The sequence below is a fragment of the Oncorhynchus gorbuscha genome, linkage group LG07 (genome assembly GCF_021184085.1).
Source record: "Oncorhynchus gorbuscha isolate QuinsamMale2020 ecotype Even-year linkage group LG07, OgorEven_v1.0, whole genome shotgun sequence".
Taxonomy (NCBI): Eukaryota; Metazoa; Chordata; class Actinopteri; order Salmoniformes; family Salmonidae; genus Oncorhynchus; species Oncorhynchus gorbuscha.
In genome coordinates, this window is record NC_060179.1 from 1,430,218 (window position 1) to 1,455,813 (window position 25,596).

The window sequence follows — 25,596 nt, forward strand, 5'->3', positions numbered from 1 at the left end:
ATGATAGAGATCTGACTCCTGTTGCAACATGATAGAGATCTGATTCCAACATGATAGAGGTCTGACTCCAACATCATAGAGATCTGACTCCAACATGATAGAGATCTGATTCCTGTTGCAACATGATAGAGATCTGACTCCTGTTGCAACATCATAGAGATCTGACTCCAACATGATAGAGATCTGACTCCAACATGATAGAGATCTGACTCCTGTTGCAACATGATAGAGATCTGACTCCAACATGATAGAGATCTGACTCCTGTTACAACATGATAGAGATCTGACTCCAACATGATAGAGATCTGACTCCAACATCATAGAGATCTGACTCCTGTTGCAACATGATAGAGATCTGACTCCAACATGATAGAGATCTGACTCCAACATGATAGAGATCTGACTCCAACATGATAGAGATCTGACTCCAACATGATAGAGATCTGACTCCAACATGATAGAGATCTGACTCCTGTTGCAACATCATAGAGATCTGACTCCAACATGATAGAGATCTGACTCCTGTTGCAACATGATAGAGATCTGACTCCAACATGATAGAGATCTGACTCCAACATCATAGAGATCTGACTCCAACATGATAGAGATCTGACTCCAACATGATAGAGATCTGACTCCAACATGATAGAGATCTGACTCCAACATCATAGAGATCTGACTCCTGTTGCAACATGATAGAGATCTGACTCCAACATGATAGAGATCTGACTCCAACATGATAGAGATCTGACTCCTGTTGCAACATGATAGAGATCTGACTCCTGTTGCAACATGATAGAGATCTGACTCCAACATGATAGAGATCTGACTCCAACATGATGGAGATCTGACTCCAACATGATAGAGATCTGACTCCTGTTGCAACATGATAGAGATCTGACTCCAACATGATAGAGATCTGACTCCAACATCATAGAGATCTGACTCCTGTTGCAACATGATAGAGATCTGACTCCAACATGATAGAGATCTGACTCCAACATGATATAGATCTGACTCCTGTTGCAACATGATAGAGATCTGACTCCAACATGATAGAGATCTGACTCCAACATCATAGAGATCTGACTCCAACATGATAGAGATCTGATTCCTGTTGCAACATGATAGAGATCTGACTCCTGTTGCAACATGATAGAGATCTGACTCCAACATGATAGAGATCTGACTCCAACATCATAGAGATCTGACTCCAACATGATAGAGATCTGATTCCTGTTGCAACATGATAGAGCTCTGACTCCTGTTGCAACATAATATAATAATAATAATATAATAATATATGCCATTTAGCAGACGCTTTTATCCAAAGCGACTTACAGTCATGTGTGCATACATTCCACGTCCTGGGTGGTCCCAGGAATCGAACCCACTACCCTGGCGTTACAAGCGCCATGCTCTACCAACTGAGCTACAGAAGGACCACAACATGATAGAGATCTGACTCCAACATCATAGAGATCTGACTCCTGTTGCAACATGATAGAGATCTGACTCCAACATGATAGAGATCTGACTCCAACATGATAGAGATCTGACTCCTGTTGCAACATGATAGAGATCTGACTCCTGTTGCAACATGATAGAGATCTGACTCCAACATCATAGAGATCTGACTCCAACATGATAGAGATCTGACTCCAACATGATAGAGATCTGACTCCTGTTGCAACATGATAGAGATCTGACTCCAACATGATAGAGATCTGACTCCTGTTGCAACATGATAGAGATCTGACTCCTGTTGCAACATGATAGAGATCTGACTCCAACATGATAGAGATCTGACTCCTGTTGCAACATCATAGAGATCTGACTCCAACATGATAGAGATCTGACTCCAACATGATAGAGATCTGACTCCAACATGATAGAGATCTGACTCCAACATGATAGAGATCTGACTCCAACATCATAGAGATCTGACTCCAACATCATAGAGATCTGACTCCAACATGATAGAGATCTGACTCCAACATGATAGAGATCTGACTCCAACATGATAGAGATCTGACTCCAACATGATAGAGATCTGACTCCAACATGATAGAGATCTGACTCCAACATGATAGAGATCTGACTCCAACATCATAGAGATCTGACTCCAACATCATAGAGATCTGACTCCAACATCATAGAGATCTGACTCCTGTTGCAACATCATAGAGATCTGACTCCTGTTGCAACATGATAGAGATCTGACTCCAACATGATAGAGATCTGACTCCAACATGATAGAGATCTGACTCCTGTTGCAACATGATAGAGATCTGACTCCAACATGATAGAGATCTGACTCCTGTTGCAACATGATAGAGATCTGACTCCAACATGATAGAGATCTGACTCCAACATGATAGAGATCTGACTCCTGTTGCAACATGATAGAGATCTGACTCCAACATGATAGAGATCTGACTCCTGTTGCAACATGATAGAGATCTGACTCCTGTTGCAACATGATAGAGATCTGACTCCAACATGATAGAGATCTGACTCCAACATGATAGAGATCTGACTCCAACATCATAGAGATCTGACTCCTGTTGCAACATCATAGAGATCTGACTCCTGTTGCAACATGATAGAGATCTGACTCCAACATCATAGAGATCTGACTCCAACATGATAGAGATCTGACTCCAACATGATAGAGATCTGACTCCAACATGATAGAGATCTGACTCCTGTTGCAACATGATAGAGATCTGACTCCAACATGATAGAGATCTGACTCCAACATCATAGAGATCTGACTCCTGTTGCAACATGATAGAGATCTGACTCCTGTTGCAACATGATAGAGATCTGACTCCAACATGATAGAGATCTGACTCCAACATGATAGAGATCTGACTCCAACATCATAGAGATCTGACTCCAACATGATAGAGATCTGACTCCTGTTGCAACATGATAGAGATCTGACTCCAACATCATAGAGATCTGACTCCAACATGATAGAGATCTGACTCCTGTTGCAACATGATAGAGATCTGACTCCTGTTGCAACATGATAGAGATCTGACTCCTGTTGCAACATGATAGAGATCTGACTCCTGTTGCAACATGATAGAGATCTGACTCCAACATGATAGAGATCTGACTCCTGTTAGATGGCAATGACTGATTCAATACCATCACAACACTACTGACTGATTCAATACCCTCACAACACTACTGACTGATTCAATACCATCACAACACTACTGACTGATTCAATACCATCACAACACTACTGACTGATTCAATACCATCACAACACTACTGACTGATTCAATACCCTCACAACACTACTGACTGATTCAATACCCTCACAACACTACTGACTGATTCAATACCATCACAACACTACTGACTGATTCAATACCCTCACAACACTACTGACTGATTCAATACCCTCACAACACTACTGACTGATTCAATACCATCACAACACTACTGACTGATTCAATACCCTCACAACACTACTGACTGATTCAATACCCTCACAACACTACTGACTGATTCAATACCATCACAACACTACTGACTGATTCAATACCCTCACAACAGTACTGACTGATTCAATACCATCACAACACTACTGGCTGATAATAAATATTATAGGGTATTTTCTGATACAATAAAACACTTGATAAGATATTTTTATTCATTATGTAACCCCATTAGTTCCTGCCAAGGCAGCAGCTACTCTTCCTGGGGTTTATTATGGATCCCCATTAGTTCCTACCAAGGCAGCAGCTACTCTTCCTGGGGTTTATTATGGATCCCCATTAGTTCCTGTCAAGGCAGCAGCTACTCTTCCTGGGGTTTATTATGGATCCCCATTAGTTCCTGCCAAGGCAGCAGCTACTCTTCCTGGGGTTTATTATGGATCCCCTTTAGTTCCTGTCAAGGCAGCAGCTACTCTTCCTGGGGTTTATTGTGGATCCCCATTAGTTCCTGCCAAGGCAGAAGCTACTCTTCCTGGGGTTTATTATGGATCCCCTTTAGTTCCTGTCAAGGCAGCAGCTACTCTTCCTGAGGTTTATTATGGATCCCCATTAGTTCCAGCCAAGGCAGCAGCTACTCTTCCTGGGGTTTATTATGGATCCCCTTTAGTTCCTGTCAAGGCAGCAGCTACTCTTCCTGAGGTTTATTATGGATCCCCATTAGTTCCAGCCAAGGCAGCAGCTACTCTTCCTGTGGTTTATTATGGATCCCCATTAGTTCCTGCCAAGGCAGAAGCTACTCTTCCTGGGGTTTATTATGGATCCCCTTTAGTTCCTGCCAAGGCAGAAGCTACTCTTCCTGGGGTTTATTATGGATCCCCATTAGTTCCTGCCAAGGCAGAAGCTACTCTTCCTGGGGTTTATTATGGACCCCATGTCTGTCTCTCGCTGAATGTGAAGAGCGAGAGAGAAGCGCAGGGGGGTGGGTGATGGCGGGTCATTTGTCAGTGGCAGGTCGCCGGCTGTTCCTTGCTATGCACCGGCCCGGCTGCGTGGTAGCGTTTGGTGTAGCCTCTCAGAGCCGTGTCCCCAGTGTCACAAGTCTGACTTGCAGTGGGGATTTTGTTATAGATAAGGCAGAGCAAAAATATATGTAAAGGACGTCATCATTTCCTCAATCAAAATGTAGTGCCACCTGTTGAACAGCTTTGACCTGTTTCTCTAACTACTGCCTGTTGAACAGCTTTGACCTGTTTCTCTAACTACTGTCTGTTGAACAGCTTTGACCTGTTTCTCTAACTACTGCCTGTTGAACAGCTTTGACCTGTTTCTCTGGTACTGCCTGTTGAACAGCTTTGACCTGTTTCTCTGGTACTGCCTGTTGAACAGCTTTGACCTGTTTCTCTAACTACTGCCTGTTGAACAGCTTTGACCTGTTTCTCTAACTACTGTCTGTTGAACAGCTTTGACCTGTTTCTCTAACTACTGCCTGTTGAACAGCTTTGATCTGTTTCTCTAACTACTGCCTGTTGAACAGCTTTGACCTGTTTCTCTAACTACTGCGTGTTGATGGGCCCTGGCCTTCATGCTGGCTTGTTGGTGGGTGTAGATGGCAGCCTGGAGGTTTGAGATTCTGTCTTCCTCATCCAGCATTTCCACTATGATCTCTTCCTTCTGTTTCTCGAGGTGGACAGGTGTCTTCTGGGACGCTACATTTAAGGTCATGTGTTTAATCCTGAGGCTTCAGCATCCCACCTTAGCATCTCCCTCAAAGAGGTCTAATGGGTTTGCACTCAAAAATATGTCGCATAAATCTTACTTCATTATTTAATGTTTTAAATGTTTTAGTGCATCTGGGATAGGGTACACAGATGTTTCGGCATTACTGCCTTCTTCAGTGTGTAGGTACAATTTTCTTTGAATTCAAAACAGCACTGATTCTTCACCAGCTCAGGAGAGTGTCTCAAGCTTTGATTCTTCACCGGCCCAGGTGAGTGTCTAGGTGCGTTGATGTCGCGTCCTGGAAAACCATTCCTTTCTGCAGGTATGGTACTTTGGCCTGCCGGTCCTTGACAAAGTGGATTCTCCTTTTGTTGGACAGAGCTCTGGTTGGCTGAGAACATGCTCTTCAGTTTCTTCACATCAACTGGGACTCCGGATCGTTCTGCTACATAGGGTCCTCTGGTTGTTGTTGAAGATAATGTGTCTTTGGCTCTGTGTAGACACCCGTTACAATGTCAGTCTGGTTCTGGAGTTCCTCCTCCTCCTCCTCTCTGGCTGGACTTGCAGGTTCTTGAAATACTCCAGATCACCCTTCTCAATGCAGCTCCTAAATAACTGTGACATTCCCCTTGACCTCATAGGCTGGGTCTGTAATAGGCTGGGTCTGTAATAGGCTGGGTCTGTAATAGGCTGGGTCTGTAATAGGCTGGGTCTGTAATAGGCTGGGTCTGTAATAGGCTGGGTCTGTAATAGGCTGGGTCTGTAATAGGCTGGGTCTGTAATAGGCTGGGTCTGTAATAGGCTGGGTCTGTAATAGGCTGGGTCTGTAATAGGCTGGGTCTGTAATAGGCTGGGTCTGTAATAGGCTGGGTCTGAGAGGTTCTGACTGGTGGCCAAGACAAGGCTGACGGTTGACTTCACATCGCCTCTCCTTACATGACTAGTCTCTGTTTTATTCTTGTCACCTCCTGCAGCTACGTCTAGGACGTTTGTCTCCATCCTCTGTTCCTGCGGGTGGGAGGTACCTCTCCACCTCTCCTCTACAAGGAGTTAATGGTGACCTCAGCCCGTTCCTGACCATCCTCCTGTATAACTACTACTTTCCTCAGAGAGCTGTCCTGACTGAGGATGTCCTCAGAGAGCTGTCCTGACTGAGGATGTCCTCAGAGAGCTGTCCTGACTGAGGATGTCCTCAGAGAGCTGTCCTGACTGAGGATGTCCTCAGAGAGCTGTCCTGACTGAGGATGTCCTCAGAGAGCTGTCCTGACTGAGGATGTCCTCAGAGAGCTGTCCTGACTGAGGATGTCCTCAGAGAGCTGTCCTGACTGAGGATGTCCTCAGAGAGCTGTCCTGACTGAGGATGTCCTCAGAGAGCTGTCCTGACTGAGGATGTCCTCAGAGAGCTGTCCTGACTGAGGATGTCCTCAGAGAGCTGTCCTGACTGAGGATGTCCTCAGAGAGCTGTCCTGACTGAGGATGTCCTCAGAGAGCTGTCCTGACTGAGGATGTCCTCAGAGAGCTGTCCTGACTGAGGATGTCCTCAGAGAGCTGTCCTGACTGAGGATGTCCTCAGTGAGTTGGAGAATATGAGTTGTTCTGTACTCTTTATCTTTAAAACCAGATGTACCCGATAGACAGGTATTGTCACCATGGTGACCTCCACATTCCCCTGCTACCTGATGCTTAAGGGTTGCCCGGGGCAACAGCTGGAGGATAAAGTTCTTAACCCTGCCCTCAGCCACCTCATCCTGTTCTATCTCTGGCGTTGGGACGGAGGTCAGCCCATACCTAGCCTTCTGACCCCTTCTTGTCTCACTAGCCTCGATGATGGATCCGTGGGAATGGAGGACGTTGAAGTGATGGAGAGAGTTCATTGTGTTGTTGATGCTCTCTGCCACTGTCTCTATCTCCACTCTGTTCTGGTGCTTGATCAGGTTGAACAGCATGGAGTTAAACAGCTGAGCTCTGTTCCTAACAGTAGCCTCTAACACTAACGTCTCCTCCTGGACCCATCTGTCTGGAGCTAAGTCTCCTTGAGGTGAAGGGTTATTCTGGGGCTTTGGTTCCTACAGATGTGATAGACATCCTGTTATGTTCATTTCTCTGAAAGGACTGCTTTCAAATAGAGTGCACTGATACTTTTGACTTGTTAGACTAGTTTCAATGTCAACGTCTGCTGTTGAAGCGCACTGTGACTCTCTCAAAGATGTGTTTGACTGTGGAGACCCCATCATGGACCTCACTAAGTGTGTGCATTGTTACATCCGGCATCCAGAGCTTCTCCCCCGGATTGAGAACTCACATCAAGATTTGTAAAACAAATGTGCTTTTAATCACTCTCTGAACTGTCTTACTGCTTCTCTTCTCAAACACTTGTTTTCTCTTAGGAATTGCTCCTCACTTGTCCTCCGACACGATGGCCTTGTTCAGGGCTACAAGTTAATCTTGGCTGGCCAAAAGGGTGTCGAGCTGCTGGCTCTCAAACACCCTCTTAGCAGATTGGACGTCCAATGTGACCAACTCCTCCTCCTCACACTCAGTAAGTTCCCCATGAGCAGCATCAGCCCTCTCCACCTTGTCCGTGGCCCCGTTAACCCTCTCCTCTTGAATGTTCTGGCTATCCAATGGCTGCTGAAACAAAGCTGATGTTCTCTTCACATTTCCCCAAACCCCAGCCCCAACTCCAACCCCAGCTCCAACCAAGTCATTAAGATACTTCTTTGCAAACAGCTTCTACAAACCAAGTCATATTATGTTAGCTAAACTCCAAACATTTTGTTAGGTGAACTCCAAACATTCTGTTCGCTGAACTCCAAACATTCTGTTAGCTGAACTCCAAACATTCTGTTAGCTGAACTCCAAACATTCTGTTAGGTGAACTCCAAACATTCTGTTAGGTGAACTCCAAACATTCCGTTAACTGAACTCCAAACATTCTGTTAGCTGAACTCCAAACATTCTGTTAGCTGAACTCCAAACATTCTGTTAGCTGAACTCCAAACATTCTGTTAGGTGAACTCCAAACATTCTGTTAGGTGAACTCCAAACATTCTGTTAGCTGAACTCCAAACATTCTGTTAGGTGAACTCCTAACATTCTGTTCGCTGAACTCCAAAACAATCGGTGCCGTAAGTCACATTCCTCAGTGAAAGCAGGCGTACTCATATTTTTCAGTGTTTGTATGGTTATGGTTTGACAAAATCCCATTATATTACAACAAAATCAACAGCAAAACAACATTACCTTCAAGCCAAACAAACAATCCTTCTAAAATACACCTTGCACCTCGTCATGCCAACTCTGAGACGTTTAAGAAGACAACAGGACTCCTCTGCCTACCTTGGAGGGTTTCACTCCTCTCTTGGTTGGAGAGGATGGATCTTGAGTCTGCAGGGAAACATCATAATATTAGTTCAATATGACAAACTAATATAATTATTATTATTTGTAAGGATAATCACTATAATTACATAACAGTTATAGTACTGTATATTTTTCGACTGGCTTCTCGGTGATCTGACTTCATGTTTTCTGTGTGTTGTGGACACCAGAGGACTTCATGTTTTCTGTGTGTTGTGGAGACACCAGAGGCCTTCATGTTTTCTGTGTGTTGTGGACACCAGAGGCATTGATGTTTTCTGACACCAAAGTACAGCACTGTCTAAGACAGATATGTTTTCTGTGTGTTGTGGATATGTTTTCTGTGTGTTGTGGAGACTTGTGTCTTCTGTGTGTTGTGGATATAGATCCTACAGAAGACAGACATGGAGCTATAGCAGGACTCTCCAACCATGTTCCTGGAGATTCACCCTCCTGTAGGTTTTAATTCCAACCCTGTTCCTGGAGAGTTATACTCCTGTAGGTTTTAACTCCAACCCTGTTCCTGGAGTTACCCTCCTGTAGGTTTTAACTCCAACTATGTTCCTGGAGATCCCACTCCAACTCACCTACAGGACGATAGATTTCCTGGAACATGGTTGGAGTTAAAACCTACAGGAAGGTAGATTTCCTGGAACATGGTTGGAGTTAAAACCTACAGGACGATAGATTTCCTGGAACATGGTTGGAGTTAAAACCTACAGGAAGGTAGATTTCCTGGAACATGGTTGGAGTTAAAACCTACAGGACGATAGATTTCCTGGAACATGGTTGGAGTTAAAACCTACAGGACGATAGATCTCCAGGAACCTTTTTTTTTATTTTAATTTTTTTTACCTTTATTTAACCAGGCAAGTCAGTTAAGAACATATTCTTATTTTCAATGACGGCCTGGGAACAGCCTGTTCAGGGGCAGAACGACAGATTTGTACCTTGTCAGCTCGGGGTTTGAACTCGCAACCTTACGGTTACTAGTCCAACGCTCTAACCACTAGGCTACGCTGCCGCCCCATGGTTGGAGAGTCCTGATGTATAGATCCTTGAGATAAGATGGACATAGTTCTATAGCTCATAGATAAAATACTGTAACACCTCTAACCCCAGGGCCAATGAGACACATCTCAGCGGAGCGAGGGAAGGAGTACTGACCGTTGACTCTGCAGCTGCTACCTTGGACAGATAGAGAGCAGATATGGCTCTGACAGAGACAGAAGCGGACGGTTTCTCCCTCTCTGGGCTGAAGGAGGAGGAACCGGCGTCACGGAGGTCTGAGATCGACTTCCTCTTGTCATCTACGGAAATATCAGAGGGACAAACAGTTTTTTTTTGCACACACTTTCCCATTGATATCTTACAAGACATTCTTAGCTGTGATGCACAGCAAATTTATACATTTCACAGTTTTACCCCACATCATTGTGATGATAGCGTATCTTAATGTACTGTGTGTAACCCTAACCTATTACGCCTCCGTCCACTCACAGCGTTTCTAAACCCAGAGGAGTAACATGGTGAGACTTCCGGGAACGCGTGTGAAGCAGACCAAGCAGATCAGACAGCGGTTTGTGGTTTGGGAAGTCAATGAGAGAAGTGAAGAATTCTTCCTTAGCTGTTTATTTTCTCCAAATCTAAAGGCCCTGATTGGATGTCGTCAGTAGTTGGAACGTGTTATTACTACCAACGTTTTCATCTTCGTCAAAAACAGCTTTATATCGACGGACTGCCTTTGATTTGATGGCCTGCACGACCGTTAGACACGATGTCCTGTTTCTACGCACGAGCTTAGCTAGCCAACGCGGCAATGACATCACCTACAAGTGTGATCAGGGATTTCTATTGGACAAGCAGTTTCTGCCTATCTTCATACTGTAGTGTCTTTACTTCTGCCAAACGTGTCTCGTGTGATTGAGAGGATCAAGTCTGTATCAGCTGTAGTGGAAATTTCCGTACTGAGAGAAACTTGGACAATTATTCAAACAATCGTCTTTATTCAACATCGATTAATTATTGCAATGATAAAACCGTCGACCGCACACTCTAAGTTGTGTTGCTGAGAGCTTAGCTGATAATGAAAAAAACAGAGATCTTATATTGGCCCTAAATGCTCAGTCGGTCATTTCTACCCTTCCCATAAGCCACCTTGGGCCATCTCCTGGTTATCTGCACGGCATGTTGATTTACCACCAACCCGGCTTAGTTTCCCAGATGCCAGGAAGATGAGAAAATGAGGCATTGTTGACTGAACTCTTCCAGGCTCTCTCTGTCTCGGGTAACACACATCACATCTTGTCTATAGAATGCCAGCTTTTAGATATTTATCACCAAGTCCATTGTCAGCTCAAGCTATCATTAGCAAAACCCATTCCTTAACCAGACGCCCAGACTAACTGCAGGGTGCTAAAGTGTACACCATAAAACTCAGCCTTAGCAGGCCAGTCTTACTCTTAGTTAAATATATAACAGTTTACTATTAATATCAAACAAATCAGGTAATTATGTAATAATCCCCTGACACAGCGCAGGCCCTTTATAGAGCCAACAGCCTGCTCCACCTACTCATTCACTGCTGCAGCCCCTTTATAGAGCCAACAGCCTGCTCCACCTACTCATTCACTGCTGCAGCCCCTTTATAGAGCCAACAGCCTGCTCCACCTACTCATTCACTGCTGCAGGCCCTTTATAGAGCCAACAGCCTGCTCCACCTACTCATTCACTGCTGCAGGCCCTTTATAGAGCCAACAGCCTGCTCCACCTACTCATTCACTGCTGCAGGCCCTTTATAGAGCCAACAGCCTGCTCCACCTACTCATTCACTGCTGCAGCCCCTTTATAGAGCCAACAGCCTGCTCCACCTACTCATTCACTGCTGCAGGCCCTTTATAGAGCCAACAGCCTGCTCCACCTACTCATTCACTGCTGCAGGCCCTTTATAGAGCCAACAGCCTGCTCCACCTACTCATTCACTGCTGCAGGCCCTTTATAGAGCCAACAGCCTGCTCCACCTACTCATTCACTGCTGCAGCCCCTTTATAGAGCCAACAGCCTGCTCCACCTACTCATTCACTGCTGCAGGCCCTTTATAGAGCCAACAGCCTGCTCCACCTACTCATTCACTGCTGCAGCCCCTTTATAGAGCCAACAGCCTGCTCCACCTACTCATTCACTGCTGCAGCCCCTTTATAGAGCCACCAGCCTGCTCCACCTACTCATTCACTGCTGCAAGCCCTTTATAGAGCCAACAGCCTGCTCCACCAACTCATTCACTGATGCAGCTGTCTGGCCTGCCTTAGCTCCCCAGTCCCCAATTATGTGGTACACAAGTTAACAAACTTGAATAATGCAACATAGCATGTAGAACTGTTAATTACTGTTCACAAAACAATGTTCCTACAGGCTAGAACACTTTCCAATGCATGACTAAACCGGATGCCTCCAGCTTTAATTGTAGTCTAACTTTCTGTGTTAGCTTACAGCTGACTTCAGTAGTACTTTATTTGTGATAACCAGCACAAAATATGCTGATTTCAAACCTGGCTGTCACTAAAAACTTTATTAATTCACTCTGTCTCACTCGTCACCAAAAAGTCATTCACTTCTTCATCATTCTTTGCCTCCCGTCTGGTTTCCACTAGATTCCACAGCCACAGAGTCAGATTCCACAGCCACAAAGTCAGATCCCACAGCCACAAAGTCTGATTCCACAGCCACAAAGTCAGATTCCACAGCCACAGAGTCAGATTCCACAGCCACAAATTCAGATTCCACAGCCACAAATTCAGATTCCACAGCCACAAAGTCAGATTCCACAGCCACAAACAGATTCAATAGCCACATTCTGCCTCAAGAATGATGAAGTCATTCATTTCTTAAAGACACAGCACAATCTTTTCGAAAAGAAGAGGTTGCTTCTTCTATGCAAATGTTGTAGAGCCTATAGAAGAATCAGGGCCTTCTGATTCACACAGTAGAGTCTATAGAAGAATCCGGGCCGTGTGATTCACACAGTATAGTCTATAGAAGAATCAGGGCCTTGTGATTCACACAGTAGAGTCTATAGAAGAATCAGGGCCTTGTGATTCACATAGTAGAGTCTATAGAATAATCAGGGCCTTGTGATTCACACAGAAGAGTCTATAGAAGAATCAGGGCCTTGTGATTCACACAGTAGAGTCTATAGAAGAATCAGGGCCTTGTGATTCACACAGTATAGTCTATAGAATAATCAGAGCCTTATGATTCACACAGTAGAGTCTATAGAAGAACCTCACCTCACTTCAGCCCTAGATCTATTGGCTTATAAAAACCCAAAGACAACATAGACAACTACTGTAATACGCCTCCTAGCATATTACTCGCCAATGTCCAATCTCTAGACAACAAGGTATACGAAATTAGGGCACGAGTTGCCTTCCAGAGAGACATCAGAGATTATAACGTTCTCTATTTCACGGAAACATGGCTCACTCTGGATATGTTGTCAGAGTCGGTACAGCCACCTGGTTTATTTATGCATCGCGCCGACAGAAACAAACATCTCTCCGGTAAGAAGAAGGGCGGGGTCGTATGCCTTATGATTAACGGCTCATGGTGTAATCACAACAACATACAGGAACTCAAGTTCTTTTGTTCGCTTGACCTATAATTCCTTATGATCAAATGCCGACTGCATTATCTTCCAAAAGATATCTCTTCGATTATAGTCACAGCCGTGTATATCCCCCCCCAGCAGATCCCTCGTTGGACCTGAAAGAACTACACTGGACTCTATGTACACTGGAAACCACACATTCTGAGGCTGCATGTATTGTAGCTGGGGATTTTAACTTCTTATGGCTGGGGGGCAGTATTGAGTAGCTTGGATGAACAAGGTGCCCAAAGTAAATGGCCTGCTCCTCAGTCTCAGTTGTTAATATATGCATATTATTATTAGGATTGGATAGAAAACACTCTGAAGTTTCTAAAACTGTTTGAATGACGTCTGTGAGTATAACAGAACTCATATTGCAGGCAAAAACCTGAGGAGAAATCAAAAAAGGAAGTGAGAAATCTGAGGCGGGTATGTATTCAACACAGTTCTCATTGAAATCCACTTGAGATATTAATGAAGTTGCACTTCCTAGGGCTTCCACTAGATACTCCGGTTGGAACTTTATTGAAGATATATATTAAAAACATCCTAATGATTGATTTTGTACTTAGTTTGAAATGTTTCTTCGACCTGTAATATAACTTTTTGAAGTTTCTGTCCGACGTAACGCTGACCAGGACGAGCGTTTGGATATGTAAACCAAACACGCTAACAAAAGGAGGTATTTGGACACAAATAATGGACATTATCGAACAAAACAAACATTTATTGTGGACCTGGGATTCCTGAGAGTGCTTTCTGATGAAGATCATCAAAGGTAAGGGAATATTTATCATGTCATTTCTTGTTTATGTTGACGGCAACATGGTGGCTAATTTGACTAATTCCGTCTCAGATTATTGCATGTGTTTGCTTTTTCCGTAACGTTTTTAAAAAATCTGACACAGCGGTTGCATTAAGGAGAGGTATATCTATAATTCCATGTGTATAACTTGTATTATCATCTACATTTATGATGAGTATTTCTCTTGAATGATGTGGCTATGCAAAATCACTGGATGTTTTTGGAACTAGTGAATGTACGCGCCAATGTAAACTCAAATGTTGATATAAATATGCACATTATCAAACAAAACATACATGTATTGTGTAACATGAAGTCCTATGAGTGTCATCTGATGAAGATCATCAAAGGTTAGTGATTAATTTGATCTATATTTGTGATTTTTGTGATCGCTATCTTTGGCTTGAAAAATGGCTGTGTTTTTCTGTGGCTTGGTGGTGACCTAACATAGTAGTTTGTGGTGCTTTTGCTGTAAAGCATATTTGAAATCAGACACTGTGGATTAATGGCAGCATTCGTGCAAAACTGAAAGCACGAACCACCGCTTTTAATTATGGCAAGGCGAACGTAAACATGACAGAATACAAACAGTGCAGCTATTCCCTCCACAAGGAAAGCATCAGTATAGAGACAAAGTAGAGTCGCAATTCAATGGCTCAAACATGAGACGTACTTGGCAGGGACTACAGTTAATCACAGATTACAAAAAGAAATCCAGCCAAGTTGCTCCCAGACAAATTAAACAACTTCTTTGCTCGCTTTGAGGACAATATAGTGCCTCTGACACAGCCCGCTACCAAAACCTGCGGGCTCTACTTCGCCGCAGTCAACCCTCGCAAGGCTGTCTGCCCAAACTAGCCGCGTCCTCAGAGCATGCGCAGACCATCTGGCTGGTGTATTTACGGACATATTCAATCTCTCCTTATCCCAGTCTGTTTTCCCCACGTGCTTCAAGATGGCCACCATTGTTCCTGTTCCCAGGAAAGATAACGTATCTGAAATAAATGACTATCGCCCCATTGCACTCACTTCTGTCATCATGAAGTGCTTTGAGAGACTAGTCAAGGACCATATCACCACCACCTTACCTGATACCCTAGACCCACTCCAATTTGCTTACCGCCCCAATAGGTCCACTGCCGGTGCAATCACCATTACACTGCCCTTGAAATACATCCACAGGTACACCTCCAATTGACTCAAATGATGTCAATTAGCCTATCAGAAGCTTCTAAAGCCATTACACTGCACACTGCCCTATCCCAACTGAACAAGAGGAATACCTACAGTTGAAGTCAGAAGTTTACATACACTTAGGTTGGAGTCATTAAAACTCGTTTTTCAAGCACTACACAAATTTCTTGTTTTAACAAACTATAGTTTTGGCAAGTCGGTTAGGACAACTACTTTGTGCACAATACAAACAATTGTTTACAGACAGATTATTTCATTTATAATTCACTGTATCACAATTCCAGTGGGTCAGAAGTTTACATACACTAAGTTGACTGTGCCTTTAAACAGCTTGGAAAATTACAGAAAATTATGTAATGGCTTTAGAAGCTTCTGGTAGGCTAATTGACATCATTTGAGTCAATTGGAGGTGTACTTGTGGATGTATTTCAAGGCCTACCTTCAAACTCAGTGCCTCTTTGCTTGACATCATGGGAAAATCTAAAGAAATCAACCAAATACTTATTTTCATAATTTGCAAATAAATTCATTAAAAATCCTACAATGTGATTTTCTGGATTTTTTTCTCTCATTTTGTCTGTCATAGTTGAAGTGTACCTATGATGAAAATTACTGTCAAAGTATTTTGTGTTTATCTTTATGTATTGGGTCAGGCCAGGGTGTGGCATGGGGTTTTTGTATTGTGGTGTGTTTTGTCTTGGGGTTTTGGTATATAGTGGGATTGTAGCTAGTGGGGTGATCTAGCAGAGTCTATGGCTGTCTGGAGTGGTTCTCAATCAGAGTCAGGTGTTTATCGATGTCTCTGATTGGGAACCATATTTAGGCAGCCATATTCTTTGGTGGTGTTGTGGGTGATTGTCCTTAGTGTCCAGATGTCCTTGTTCTGTGTTAGTTTACACAAAGTATAGGCTGTTTCGGTTTTCGTTACGTTTATTGTTTTGTAGTGTTTGTGTTTTTTCGTGTCTACGTTGTTTATTAAACATCGCAATATACACGCTGCAGTTTGGTCCGACTCTCCTTCACCACATGAAAACCGTAACAATTACAGGCCTCTCTCGTCTTTTTAAGTGGGAGAATTTGCACTATTGGTGGCTGACTAAATACTTTTTTGCCCCACTGTATATACTCTACTCTATACCATCTACTGCATCTTGCCTATGCCGCACGGCCATCGCTCATCCATATATGTACATATTCTATTCAATCCTTTACATTTGTGGGTATTTGTGTGTATTAGGTAGTTGTTGTGAAATTGTTAGATTACTTGTTAGATATTACTGCATGGTCGGAACTAGAAGCACAAGCATTTCTTAGTCTCATTAACATCTGCTAACCATGTGTATGTGACCAATAACATCTGCTAACCATGTGTATGTGACCAATAACATCTGCTAACCATGTGTATGTGACCAATAACATCTGCTAACCATGTGTATGTGACCAATAACATCTGCTAACCATGTGTATGTGACCAATAACATCTGCTAACCATGTGTATGTGACCAATAACATCTGCTAACCATGTGTATGTGACCAATAACATCTGCTAACCATGTGTATGTGACCAATAACATCTGCTAACCATGTGTATGTGACCAATAACATCTGCTAACCATGTGACCAATAACATCTGCTAACCATGTGTATGTGACCAATAACATCTGCTAACCATGTGACCAATAACATCTGCTAACCATGTGTATGTGACCAATAACATCTGCTAACCATGTGTATGTGACCAATAACATCTGCTAACCATGTGTATGTGACCAATAACATCTGCTAACCATGTGACCAATAACATCTGCTAACCATGTGTATGTGACCAATAACATCTGCTAACCATGTGTATGTGACCAATAACATCTGCTAACCATGTGTATGTGACCAATAACATCTGCTAACCATGTGTATGTGACCAATAACATCTGCTAACCATGTGTATGTGACCAATAACATCTGCTAACCATGTGTATGTGACCAATAACATCTGCTAACCATGTGTATGTGACCAATAACATCTGCTAACCATGTGTATGTGACCAATAACATCTGCTAACCATGTGACCAATAACATCTGCTAACCATGTGTATGTGACCAATAACATCTGCTAACCATGTGACCAATAACATCTGCTAACCATGTGTATGTGACCAATAACATCTGCTAACCATGTGTATGTGACCAATAACATCTGCTAACCATGTGTATGTGACCAATAACATCTGCTAACCATATGTATGTGACCAATAACATCTGCTAACCATGTGTATGTGACCAATAACATCTGCTAACCATGTGACCAATAACATCTGCTAACCATGTGACCAATAACATCTGCTAACCATGTGTATGTGACCAATAACATCTGCTAACCATGTGTATGTGACCAATAACATCTGCTAACCATGTGTATGTGACCAATAACATCTGCTAACCATGTGTATGTGACCAATAACATCTGCTAACCATGTGTATGTGACCAATAACATCTGCTAACCATGTGTATGTGACCAATAACATCTGCTAACCATGTGTATGTGACCAATAACATCTGCTAACCATGTGTATGTGACCAATAACATCTGCTAACCATGTGTATGTGACCAATAACATCTGCTAACCATGTGACCAATAACATCTGCTAACCATGTGACCAATAACATCTGCTAACCATGTGTATGTGACCAATAACATCTGCTAACCATGTGACCAATAACATCTGCTAACCATGTGTATGTGACCAATAACATCTGCTAACCATGTGTATGTGACCAATAACATCTGCTAACCATGTGTATGTGACCAATAACATCTGCTAACCATGTGTATGTGACCAATAACATCTGCTAACCATGTGTATGTGACCAATAACATCTGCTAACCATGTGTATGTGACCAATAACATCTGCTAACCATGTGTATGTGACCAATAACATCTGCTAACCATGTGTATGTGACCAATAACATCTGCTAACCATGTGTATGTGACCAATAACATCTGCTAACCATATGTATGTGACCAATAACATCTGCTAACCATGTGTATGTGACCAATAACATCTGCTAACCATGTGTATGTGACCAATAACATCTGCTAACCATGTGTATGTGACCAATAACATCTGCTAACCATATGTATGTGACCAGTAACATCTGCTAACCATGTGACCAATAACATCTGCTAACCATGTGACCAATAACATCTGCTAACCATGTGACCAATAACATCTGCTAAGAAACCTATGTGATAGGAAGGTTTTAATATGGAGTTGGTCCCCCCTATATCAGCCTCCACTCTACTGGGAAGGCTTTAATATGGAGTTGGTCCCCCCTATATCAGCCTCCACTCTACTGGGAAGGCTTTAATATGGAGTTGGTCCCCCCTTTGCTGCTATAACAGCCTCCACTCTACTGGGAAGGTTTTAATATGGAGTTGGTCCCCCTCTTTGCTGCTATAACAGCCTCCACTCTTCTGGGAAGGCTTTAATATGGAGTTGGTCCCCCCCTTTGCTGCTACAACAGCCTCCACTCTTCTGGGAAGGCTTTAATATGGAGTTGGTCCCCTTTGCTGCTACAACAGCCTCCACTCTTCTGGGAAGGCTTTAATATGGAGTTGGTCCCCCTCTTTGCTGCTACAACAGCCTCCACTCTTCTGGGAAGGCTTTAATATGGAGTTGGTCCCCCTCTTTGCTGCTACAACAGCCTCCACTCTTCTGGGAAGGCTTTAATATGGAGTTGGTCCCCCCTTTGCTGCTATAACAGCCTCCACTCTTCTGGGAAGGTTTTAATATGGAGTTGGTCCCCCTCTTTGCTGCTACAACAGCCTCCACTCTTCTGGGAAGGTTTTAATATGGAGTTGGTCCCCCTCTTTGCTGCTATAACAGCCTCCACTCTTCTGGGAAGGTTTTAATATGGAGTTGGTCCCCCTCTTTGCTGCTATAACAGCCTCCACTCTTCTGGGAAGGTTTTAATATGGAGTTGGTCCCCCCTATATCAGCCTCCACTCTACTAGGAAGGCTTTAATATGGAGTTGGTCCCCCCTTTGCTGCTATAACAGCCTCCACTCTTCTGGGAAGGCTTTAATATGGAGTTGGTCCCCCCTTTGCTGCTATAACAGCCTCCACTCTTCTGGGAAGGTTTTAATATGGAGTTGGTCCCCCCCTTTGCTGCTACAACAGCCTCCACTCTTCTGGGAAGGCTTTCCACTAGATGTTGGAACATTGCTGTGGGACTTGCTTCCATTCAGCCACAAGAGCATTAGTGAGGTCGGGTAATGATGTTGGGTGATTAGGACTGGCTGGCCTTTCGGCATTCCAATTCATCACATAGGTGTTCGATGGGGTTGAGGTCAGGGCTCTGTGCAAGCTAGTCAAGTTCCTCTACACCGATCTCAACAAACCATTTCTGTATGGACATCGCTTTGTGCACGGGGGCATTGTCATGCTGAAACAGGACAGGGCCTTCTCCAGAATGTTACCACAACACACAGAATCGTCTAGAATGTCATTGTATGCTGTAGCATTGATTTTCCTTCACTGGAACTAAGGGGTCCAAACCATGAAAAACAGCTCCAGACCATTATTCATCCTCCACCAAACTTTACAGTTGGCACTATGCATTGGGGCAGGTAGTGTTTTCCTGGCATCCACCAAACCCAGATTTGTCCGTCGGACTGCCACATGGTGAAGCGTGATTCATCACTCCAGAGAACACATTCCCACTGCTCCAGAGTTCAATGGTGGAGAGCTTTACATCACTCCAGCCGACGCTTGGCATTGTGTATGGTGATCTTAGCCTAGTGTGCTGCTGCTCGGCCATGGAACCCCATTTCATGAAGCTCCCGACAAAGAGTTCTTGTGTTGAAGTTGCATCCAGAAGCAGTTTGGAACTCTGTAGTGAGTGTTGCAACCGAGGACATGATTTTTATGCTCTATGCGCTTCAATACTCGGCGATCCCACTCTGTGTGCTTGTGTGGCCTACTTCGCTGTTTGAGCTGTTTTTGCTCAAAGACTTTTCCACTTCACAATAACAGCACATACAGTTGACTGGGGCAGCTCTAGCAGGGCAGAAATTTGACGAACTGACTTGTGCTATGACGGTGCCACGTTGAAAGTCTGAGCTCTTCAGTAAGTCCATTCTCCTGCCAGTGTTTGTCTATGGTGATTGCATGGCTGTGTGCTCAATGTTATACACCTGTCAGCAACGGGTGTGGCTGATAAAGACGAATCCAGTCATTTGAAGGGGTGTCCACATACTTTTGTGTATATTTAGTGTAGATACAGTAGGTTGACTGTTGTGGGGGTCTGTATGACATGAGTGAAATATATACATTGCTGTACATTGCTGATGAAATGTAATCACGTGATATGATGACTAGGACAGTTCTGTAGTTACTCACCATCCTGAGATGCTGTAGATATCTTTTCCAGGTTGATACCACTGATGGTCTTTCTCCTCTCTGAGCGCGTCATTCTCCCAACCTCGGGGGACAGACATGACAAAGTTTGTATGATGTCACTGCTAACCACCAGACATGATACGGTATATTAGCAGTAGAACAATATCATGGTTACTGGAATAATACCATGGTTACTGGAATAATACCGTGGTTACTGGAATAATACCGTGGTTACTGGAATAATACCATGATTACTGGAATAATACCATGATAACTGGAATAATACCATGGTAACTGAATAATACCATGATTACTAGAATAATACCATGATTACTGGAATAATATCATGATTACTAGAATAATATCATGATTACTAGAATAATACCATGGTAACTGGAATAATACCATGGACACTGTCCTCTGCTAGCCAAATTAACCCAGTAAAGTGATTAATCAATACACACGCACCTTTAGATTGGCTAACCTCCACACACCTGTAGACCAGTGGCGGCCCGTGCCATTTAAGATCAGGGAGGACGAGACATTTTTTTAATGAGCATGGCCTTATTTCTATTACAGTATATTGGATGACTGTCATTCATATTCCATTCACCCAGCTCAATGTAACATCGATAGGTTTAGGCTACTACATGATACTCAAATTTTCTGTATAACCATCAAGAGGTTGCTACAACCTAGCCTATGTGCACAGGTCGAGAGAAAAATGTTAGTAATCAAGGTGACACATTCAATACCGCCTTGCACATTCTTGCCTGCATCTAGTTGATCTAGGGTGTTATCATTAATCCAAGTCGCAAACGAGAGTTTCTATTGGACAAATGCAGGTATGTTTATCCCCGTTAGATTCCGTTTGTTTCCATTTAAGAAATGTTTTTCAACAGAATCCGCGGAATTAATACACCCCTGATCACAGGCAAACACAGCTCCATTTCTTAGCAGCCACATACAAACCCCATCTCTCCCCATTGGTCCCCATCTCTCCCCTTTGGACCCCATCTCTCCCCATTGGTTCCCATTGGTCCCCATCTCTCCTCATTTGATAGTAAAGAAATGAACCACCACACATTATAAACCGTGTGGTTCCAGCCCTGAATGCTGATTGGTATGTCAGACCGTAGACCACGGGTATGATTAGACTTGTATTTTTACTGCTCTAATTACATTGGTAACCAGTTTATAATAGCAATAAGGCACCTCTGGGGTTTGTGGTAGATGGCCAATATTACCACGGTAAGGGCTGTGTCCAGGCACTCCACGATGCGCCGTGCATAAGAAGCCGCGGTATATAGGCCATACACCACACCCCCCGTGTCTTATTGCTTAATTATATGTGGGAGAATGTCAGATATATGCCAGCTTAATCTCTGGCATGTTGTAATCATTTACAGTATTTATAGTCAAGGGGTGTTGCCTTTGTTTCGCTCTAGTGGTTGCTTCACTCACTCTCACTCTCACACTAACCTGCCTAGTCAGTGAGTCAGTTGAACGAGAGCCAACTGAATTTTAAACCTCATCATCACGGTGAGCGAGTTATAAAGCAGAGGATAGGAGACACCAAGTTAAGTGGAGTGTAATGATAAAATAGTTTTTTTTTAAACGTTTTAATGTAAAAGTCTGTTAGCATAGAAGCTAACATCAGCTAAAGTTAGCTCCAGTCAAGCTAGCCTGTTGTAGTCATGGCGACAGGACCAAGGAACTTCCACACGGTGTAAACAATATAACTAACTGTTTTAGGGATAATATGTTGAGAATTTACATGATGAAAATCTATCTATGGGATAAGATGATAATGAATACCTTTTTACTCATTGTGTTTTGGTATGTTGGTTATTTACAATTGTAAATGAGTAGCCAAGTCAGTTGATTTAGAGAGACAACTGAAAACTGTATTGAAGAGAGAAGCACCTGATAAACGTTTTTTAAATCTTCAAGGTTTCAGACTCCCTTCATTCTTCTCACCATACCCTATCCAGGTCCCAAGGTTTAATAGGGTACACTACTAGACCATGCCTGTTGTGGTTTTTCACTGTGAGTTAATAGGGTACACTACTAGACCATGTCTGTGTCCCACCGTTAACTATGAGTTAATAGGGTACACTACTAGACCATGTCTGTTGTGGTTTTTCACTATGAGTTAATAGGGTACACTACACTACTACACTACGGTGGGACACAGACATGGTCTAGTAGTGTAATGTACCCTATTAACTCATAGTTAACGGTGGGACACAGACATGGTCTAGTAGTGTAGTGTACCCTATTAACTCATAGTTAACGGTGAGACACAGACATGGTCTAGTAGTGTACCCTATTAACTCATAGTTAACGGTGAGACACAGACATGGTCTAGTAGTGTAGTGTACCCTATTAACTCATAGTTAATGGTGAGACACAGACATGGTCTAGTAGTGTAGTGTACCCTATTAACTCATAGTTACAATACATGCTGCTAGTACAAAGTCATGTTGTTTTTATTGTACACCATGGTTCATTTTTGCACCACGGTAGCTAGTACAATTTTTTAAAATCATGTTTTTGGGTCACTAGTACTAGGTCTAGTACTCTGACTGGACTCTACCCACACACTGACTAGACTCTACCCACACACTGACTGGACTCTACCCACACACTGACTGGACTCTACCCACACACTGACTGGACTCTACCCACACACTGACTGGACTCTACCCACACTGACTGGACTCTACCCACACACTGACTGGACTCTACCCACACACTGACTGGACTCTACCCACACACTGACTGGACTCTACCCACACACTGACTGGACTCTACCCACACACTGACTGGACTCTACCCACACACTGACTGGACTCTACCCACACACTGACTGGACTCTACCCACCCACTGACTGGACTCTAACCACACACTGACTGGACTCTACCCACACACTGACTGGACTCTAGCCACACACTGACTGGACTCTAGCCACACACTGACTGGACTCTACCCACACTGACTGGACTCTACCCACACACTGACTGGACTCTACCCACACACTGACTGGACTCTACCTACACACTGACTGGACTCTACCCACACACTGACTGGACTCTACCCACACACTGACTGGACTCTACCCACACTGACTGGACTCTACCCACACACTGACTGGACTCTACCCACCCACTGACTGGACTCTACCCACACACTGAATGGACTCTACCCACACACTGACTGGACTCTACCCACACACTGACTGGACTCTACCCACACACTGACTGGACTCTACCCACACTGACTGGACTCTACCCACACACTGACTGGACTCTACCCACACACTGACTGGACTCTACCCACACACTGACTGGACTCTACCCACACACTGACTGGACTCTACCCACACACTGACTGGACTCTACCCACACACTGACTGGACTCTACCCACACACACTGAATGGACTCTACCCACTGACTGGACTCTACCCACACACACTGACTGGACTCTACCCACACACACTGACTGGACTCTACCCACTGACTGGACTCTACCCACACACTGACTGGACTCTACCCACACACTGACTGGACTCTACCCACACACACTGACTGGACTCTACCCACACACTGACTGGACTCTACCCACACATTGACTGGACTCTACCCACACACTGACTGGACTCTACCCACACATTGACTGGACTCTACCCACACATTGACTGGACTCTACCCACACACTGACTGGACTCTACCCACACATTGACTCTACCCACACACTGACTGGACTCTACCCACACACACTGACTGGACTCTACCCACAGACTGGACTCTACCCACACACTGACTGGACTCTACCCACAGACTGGACTCTACCCACACACTGACTGGACTCTACCCACACTGACTGGACACTACCCACACACTGAATGGACTCTACCCACACACTGACTGGACTCTACCCACACACTGACTGGACTCTACCCACACACTGACTGGACTCTACCCACACTGACTGGCCTCTACCCACACACTGACTGGACTCTACCCACACACTGACTGGACTCTACCCACACACTGACTGGACTCTACCCACACACTGACTGGACTCTACCCACACACTGACTGGACTCTACCCACACACTGACTGGACTCTACCCACACACTGACTGGACTCTACCCACACACACTGAATGGACTCTACCCACTGACTGGACTCTACCCACACACACTGACTGGACTCTACCCACACACACTGACTGGACTCTACCCACTGACTGGACTCTACCCACACACTGACTGGACTCTACCCACACACTGACTGGACTCTACCCACACACTGACTGGACTCTACCCACACACTGACTGGACTCTACCCACACACTGACTGGACTCTACCCACACACTGACTGGACTCTACCCACACACACTGAATGGACTCTACCCACTGACTGGACTCTACCCACACACACTGACTGGACTCTACCCACACACTGACTGGACTCTACCCACACACTGACTGGACTCTACCCACACACTGACTGGACTCTACCCACACACTGACTGGACTCTACCCACACACACTGAATGGACTCTACCCACTGACTGGACTCTACCCACACACACTGACTGGACTTTACCCACACACTGACTGGACTCTACCCACACTGACTGGACTCTACCCACACACTGACTGGACTCTACCCACACTGACTGGACTCTACCCACACACTGACTGGACTCTACCCACACACTGACTGGACTCTACCCACACACTGACTGGACTCTACCCACACTGACTGGACTCTACCCACACATTGACTGGACTCTACCCACACACTGACTGGACTCTACCCACACATTGACTGGACTCTACCCACACATTGACTGGACTCTACCCACACACTGACTGGACTCTACCCACACTGACTGGACTCTACCCACACACTGACTGGACTCTACCCACACACTGACTGGACTCTACCCACACACTGACTGGACTCTACCCACACACTGACTGGACTCTACCCAC

General features: G+C 44.2%; 1 protein-coding gene across 2 annotated transcripts in view; it reads right to left on the minus strand.

The window, feature by feature from the left end:
• LOC124039435 (LIM domain and actin-binding protein 1-like) overlaps window positions 1-25,596 on the minus strand; it is a 50,774-nt gene that overhangs the window by 10,628 nt on the left and 14,550 nt on the right. For both annotated transcript variants that reach the window (XM_046355399.1, XM_046355398.1), the window contains exons 5-7: window positions 20,585-20,666; window positions 9,705-9,847; window positions 8,517-8,564 (exon numbers count right to left, since the gene is read on the minus strand). In XM_046355399.1, the coding sequence (XP_046211355.1) occupies window positions 8,517-8,564; window positions 9,705-9,847; window positions 20,585-20,666 (273 nt within the window). The remainder of the gene's footprint in view (window positions 1-8,516; window positions 8,565-9,704; window positions 9,848-20,584; window positions 20,667-25,596) is intronic.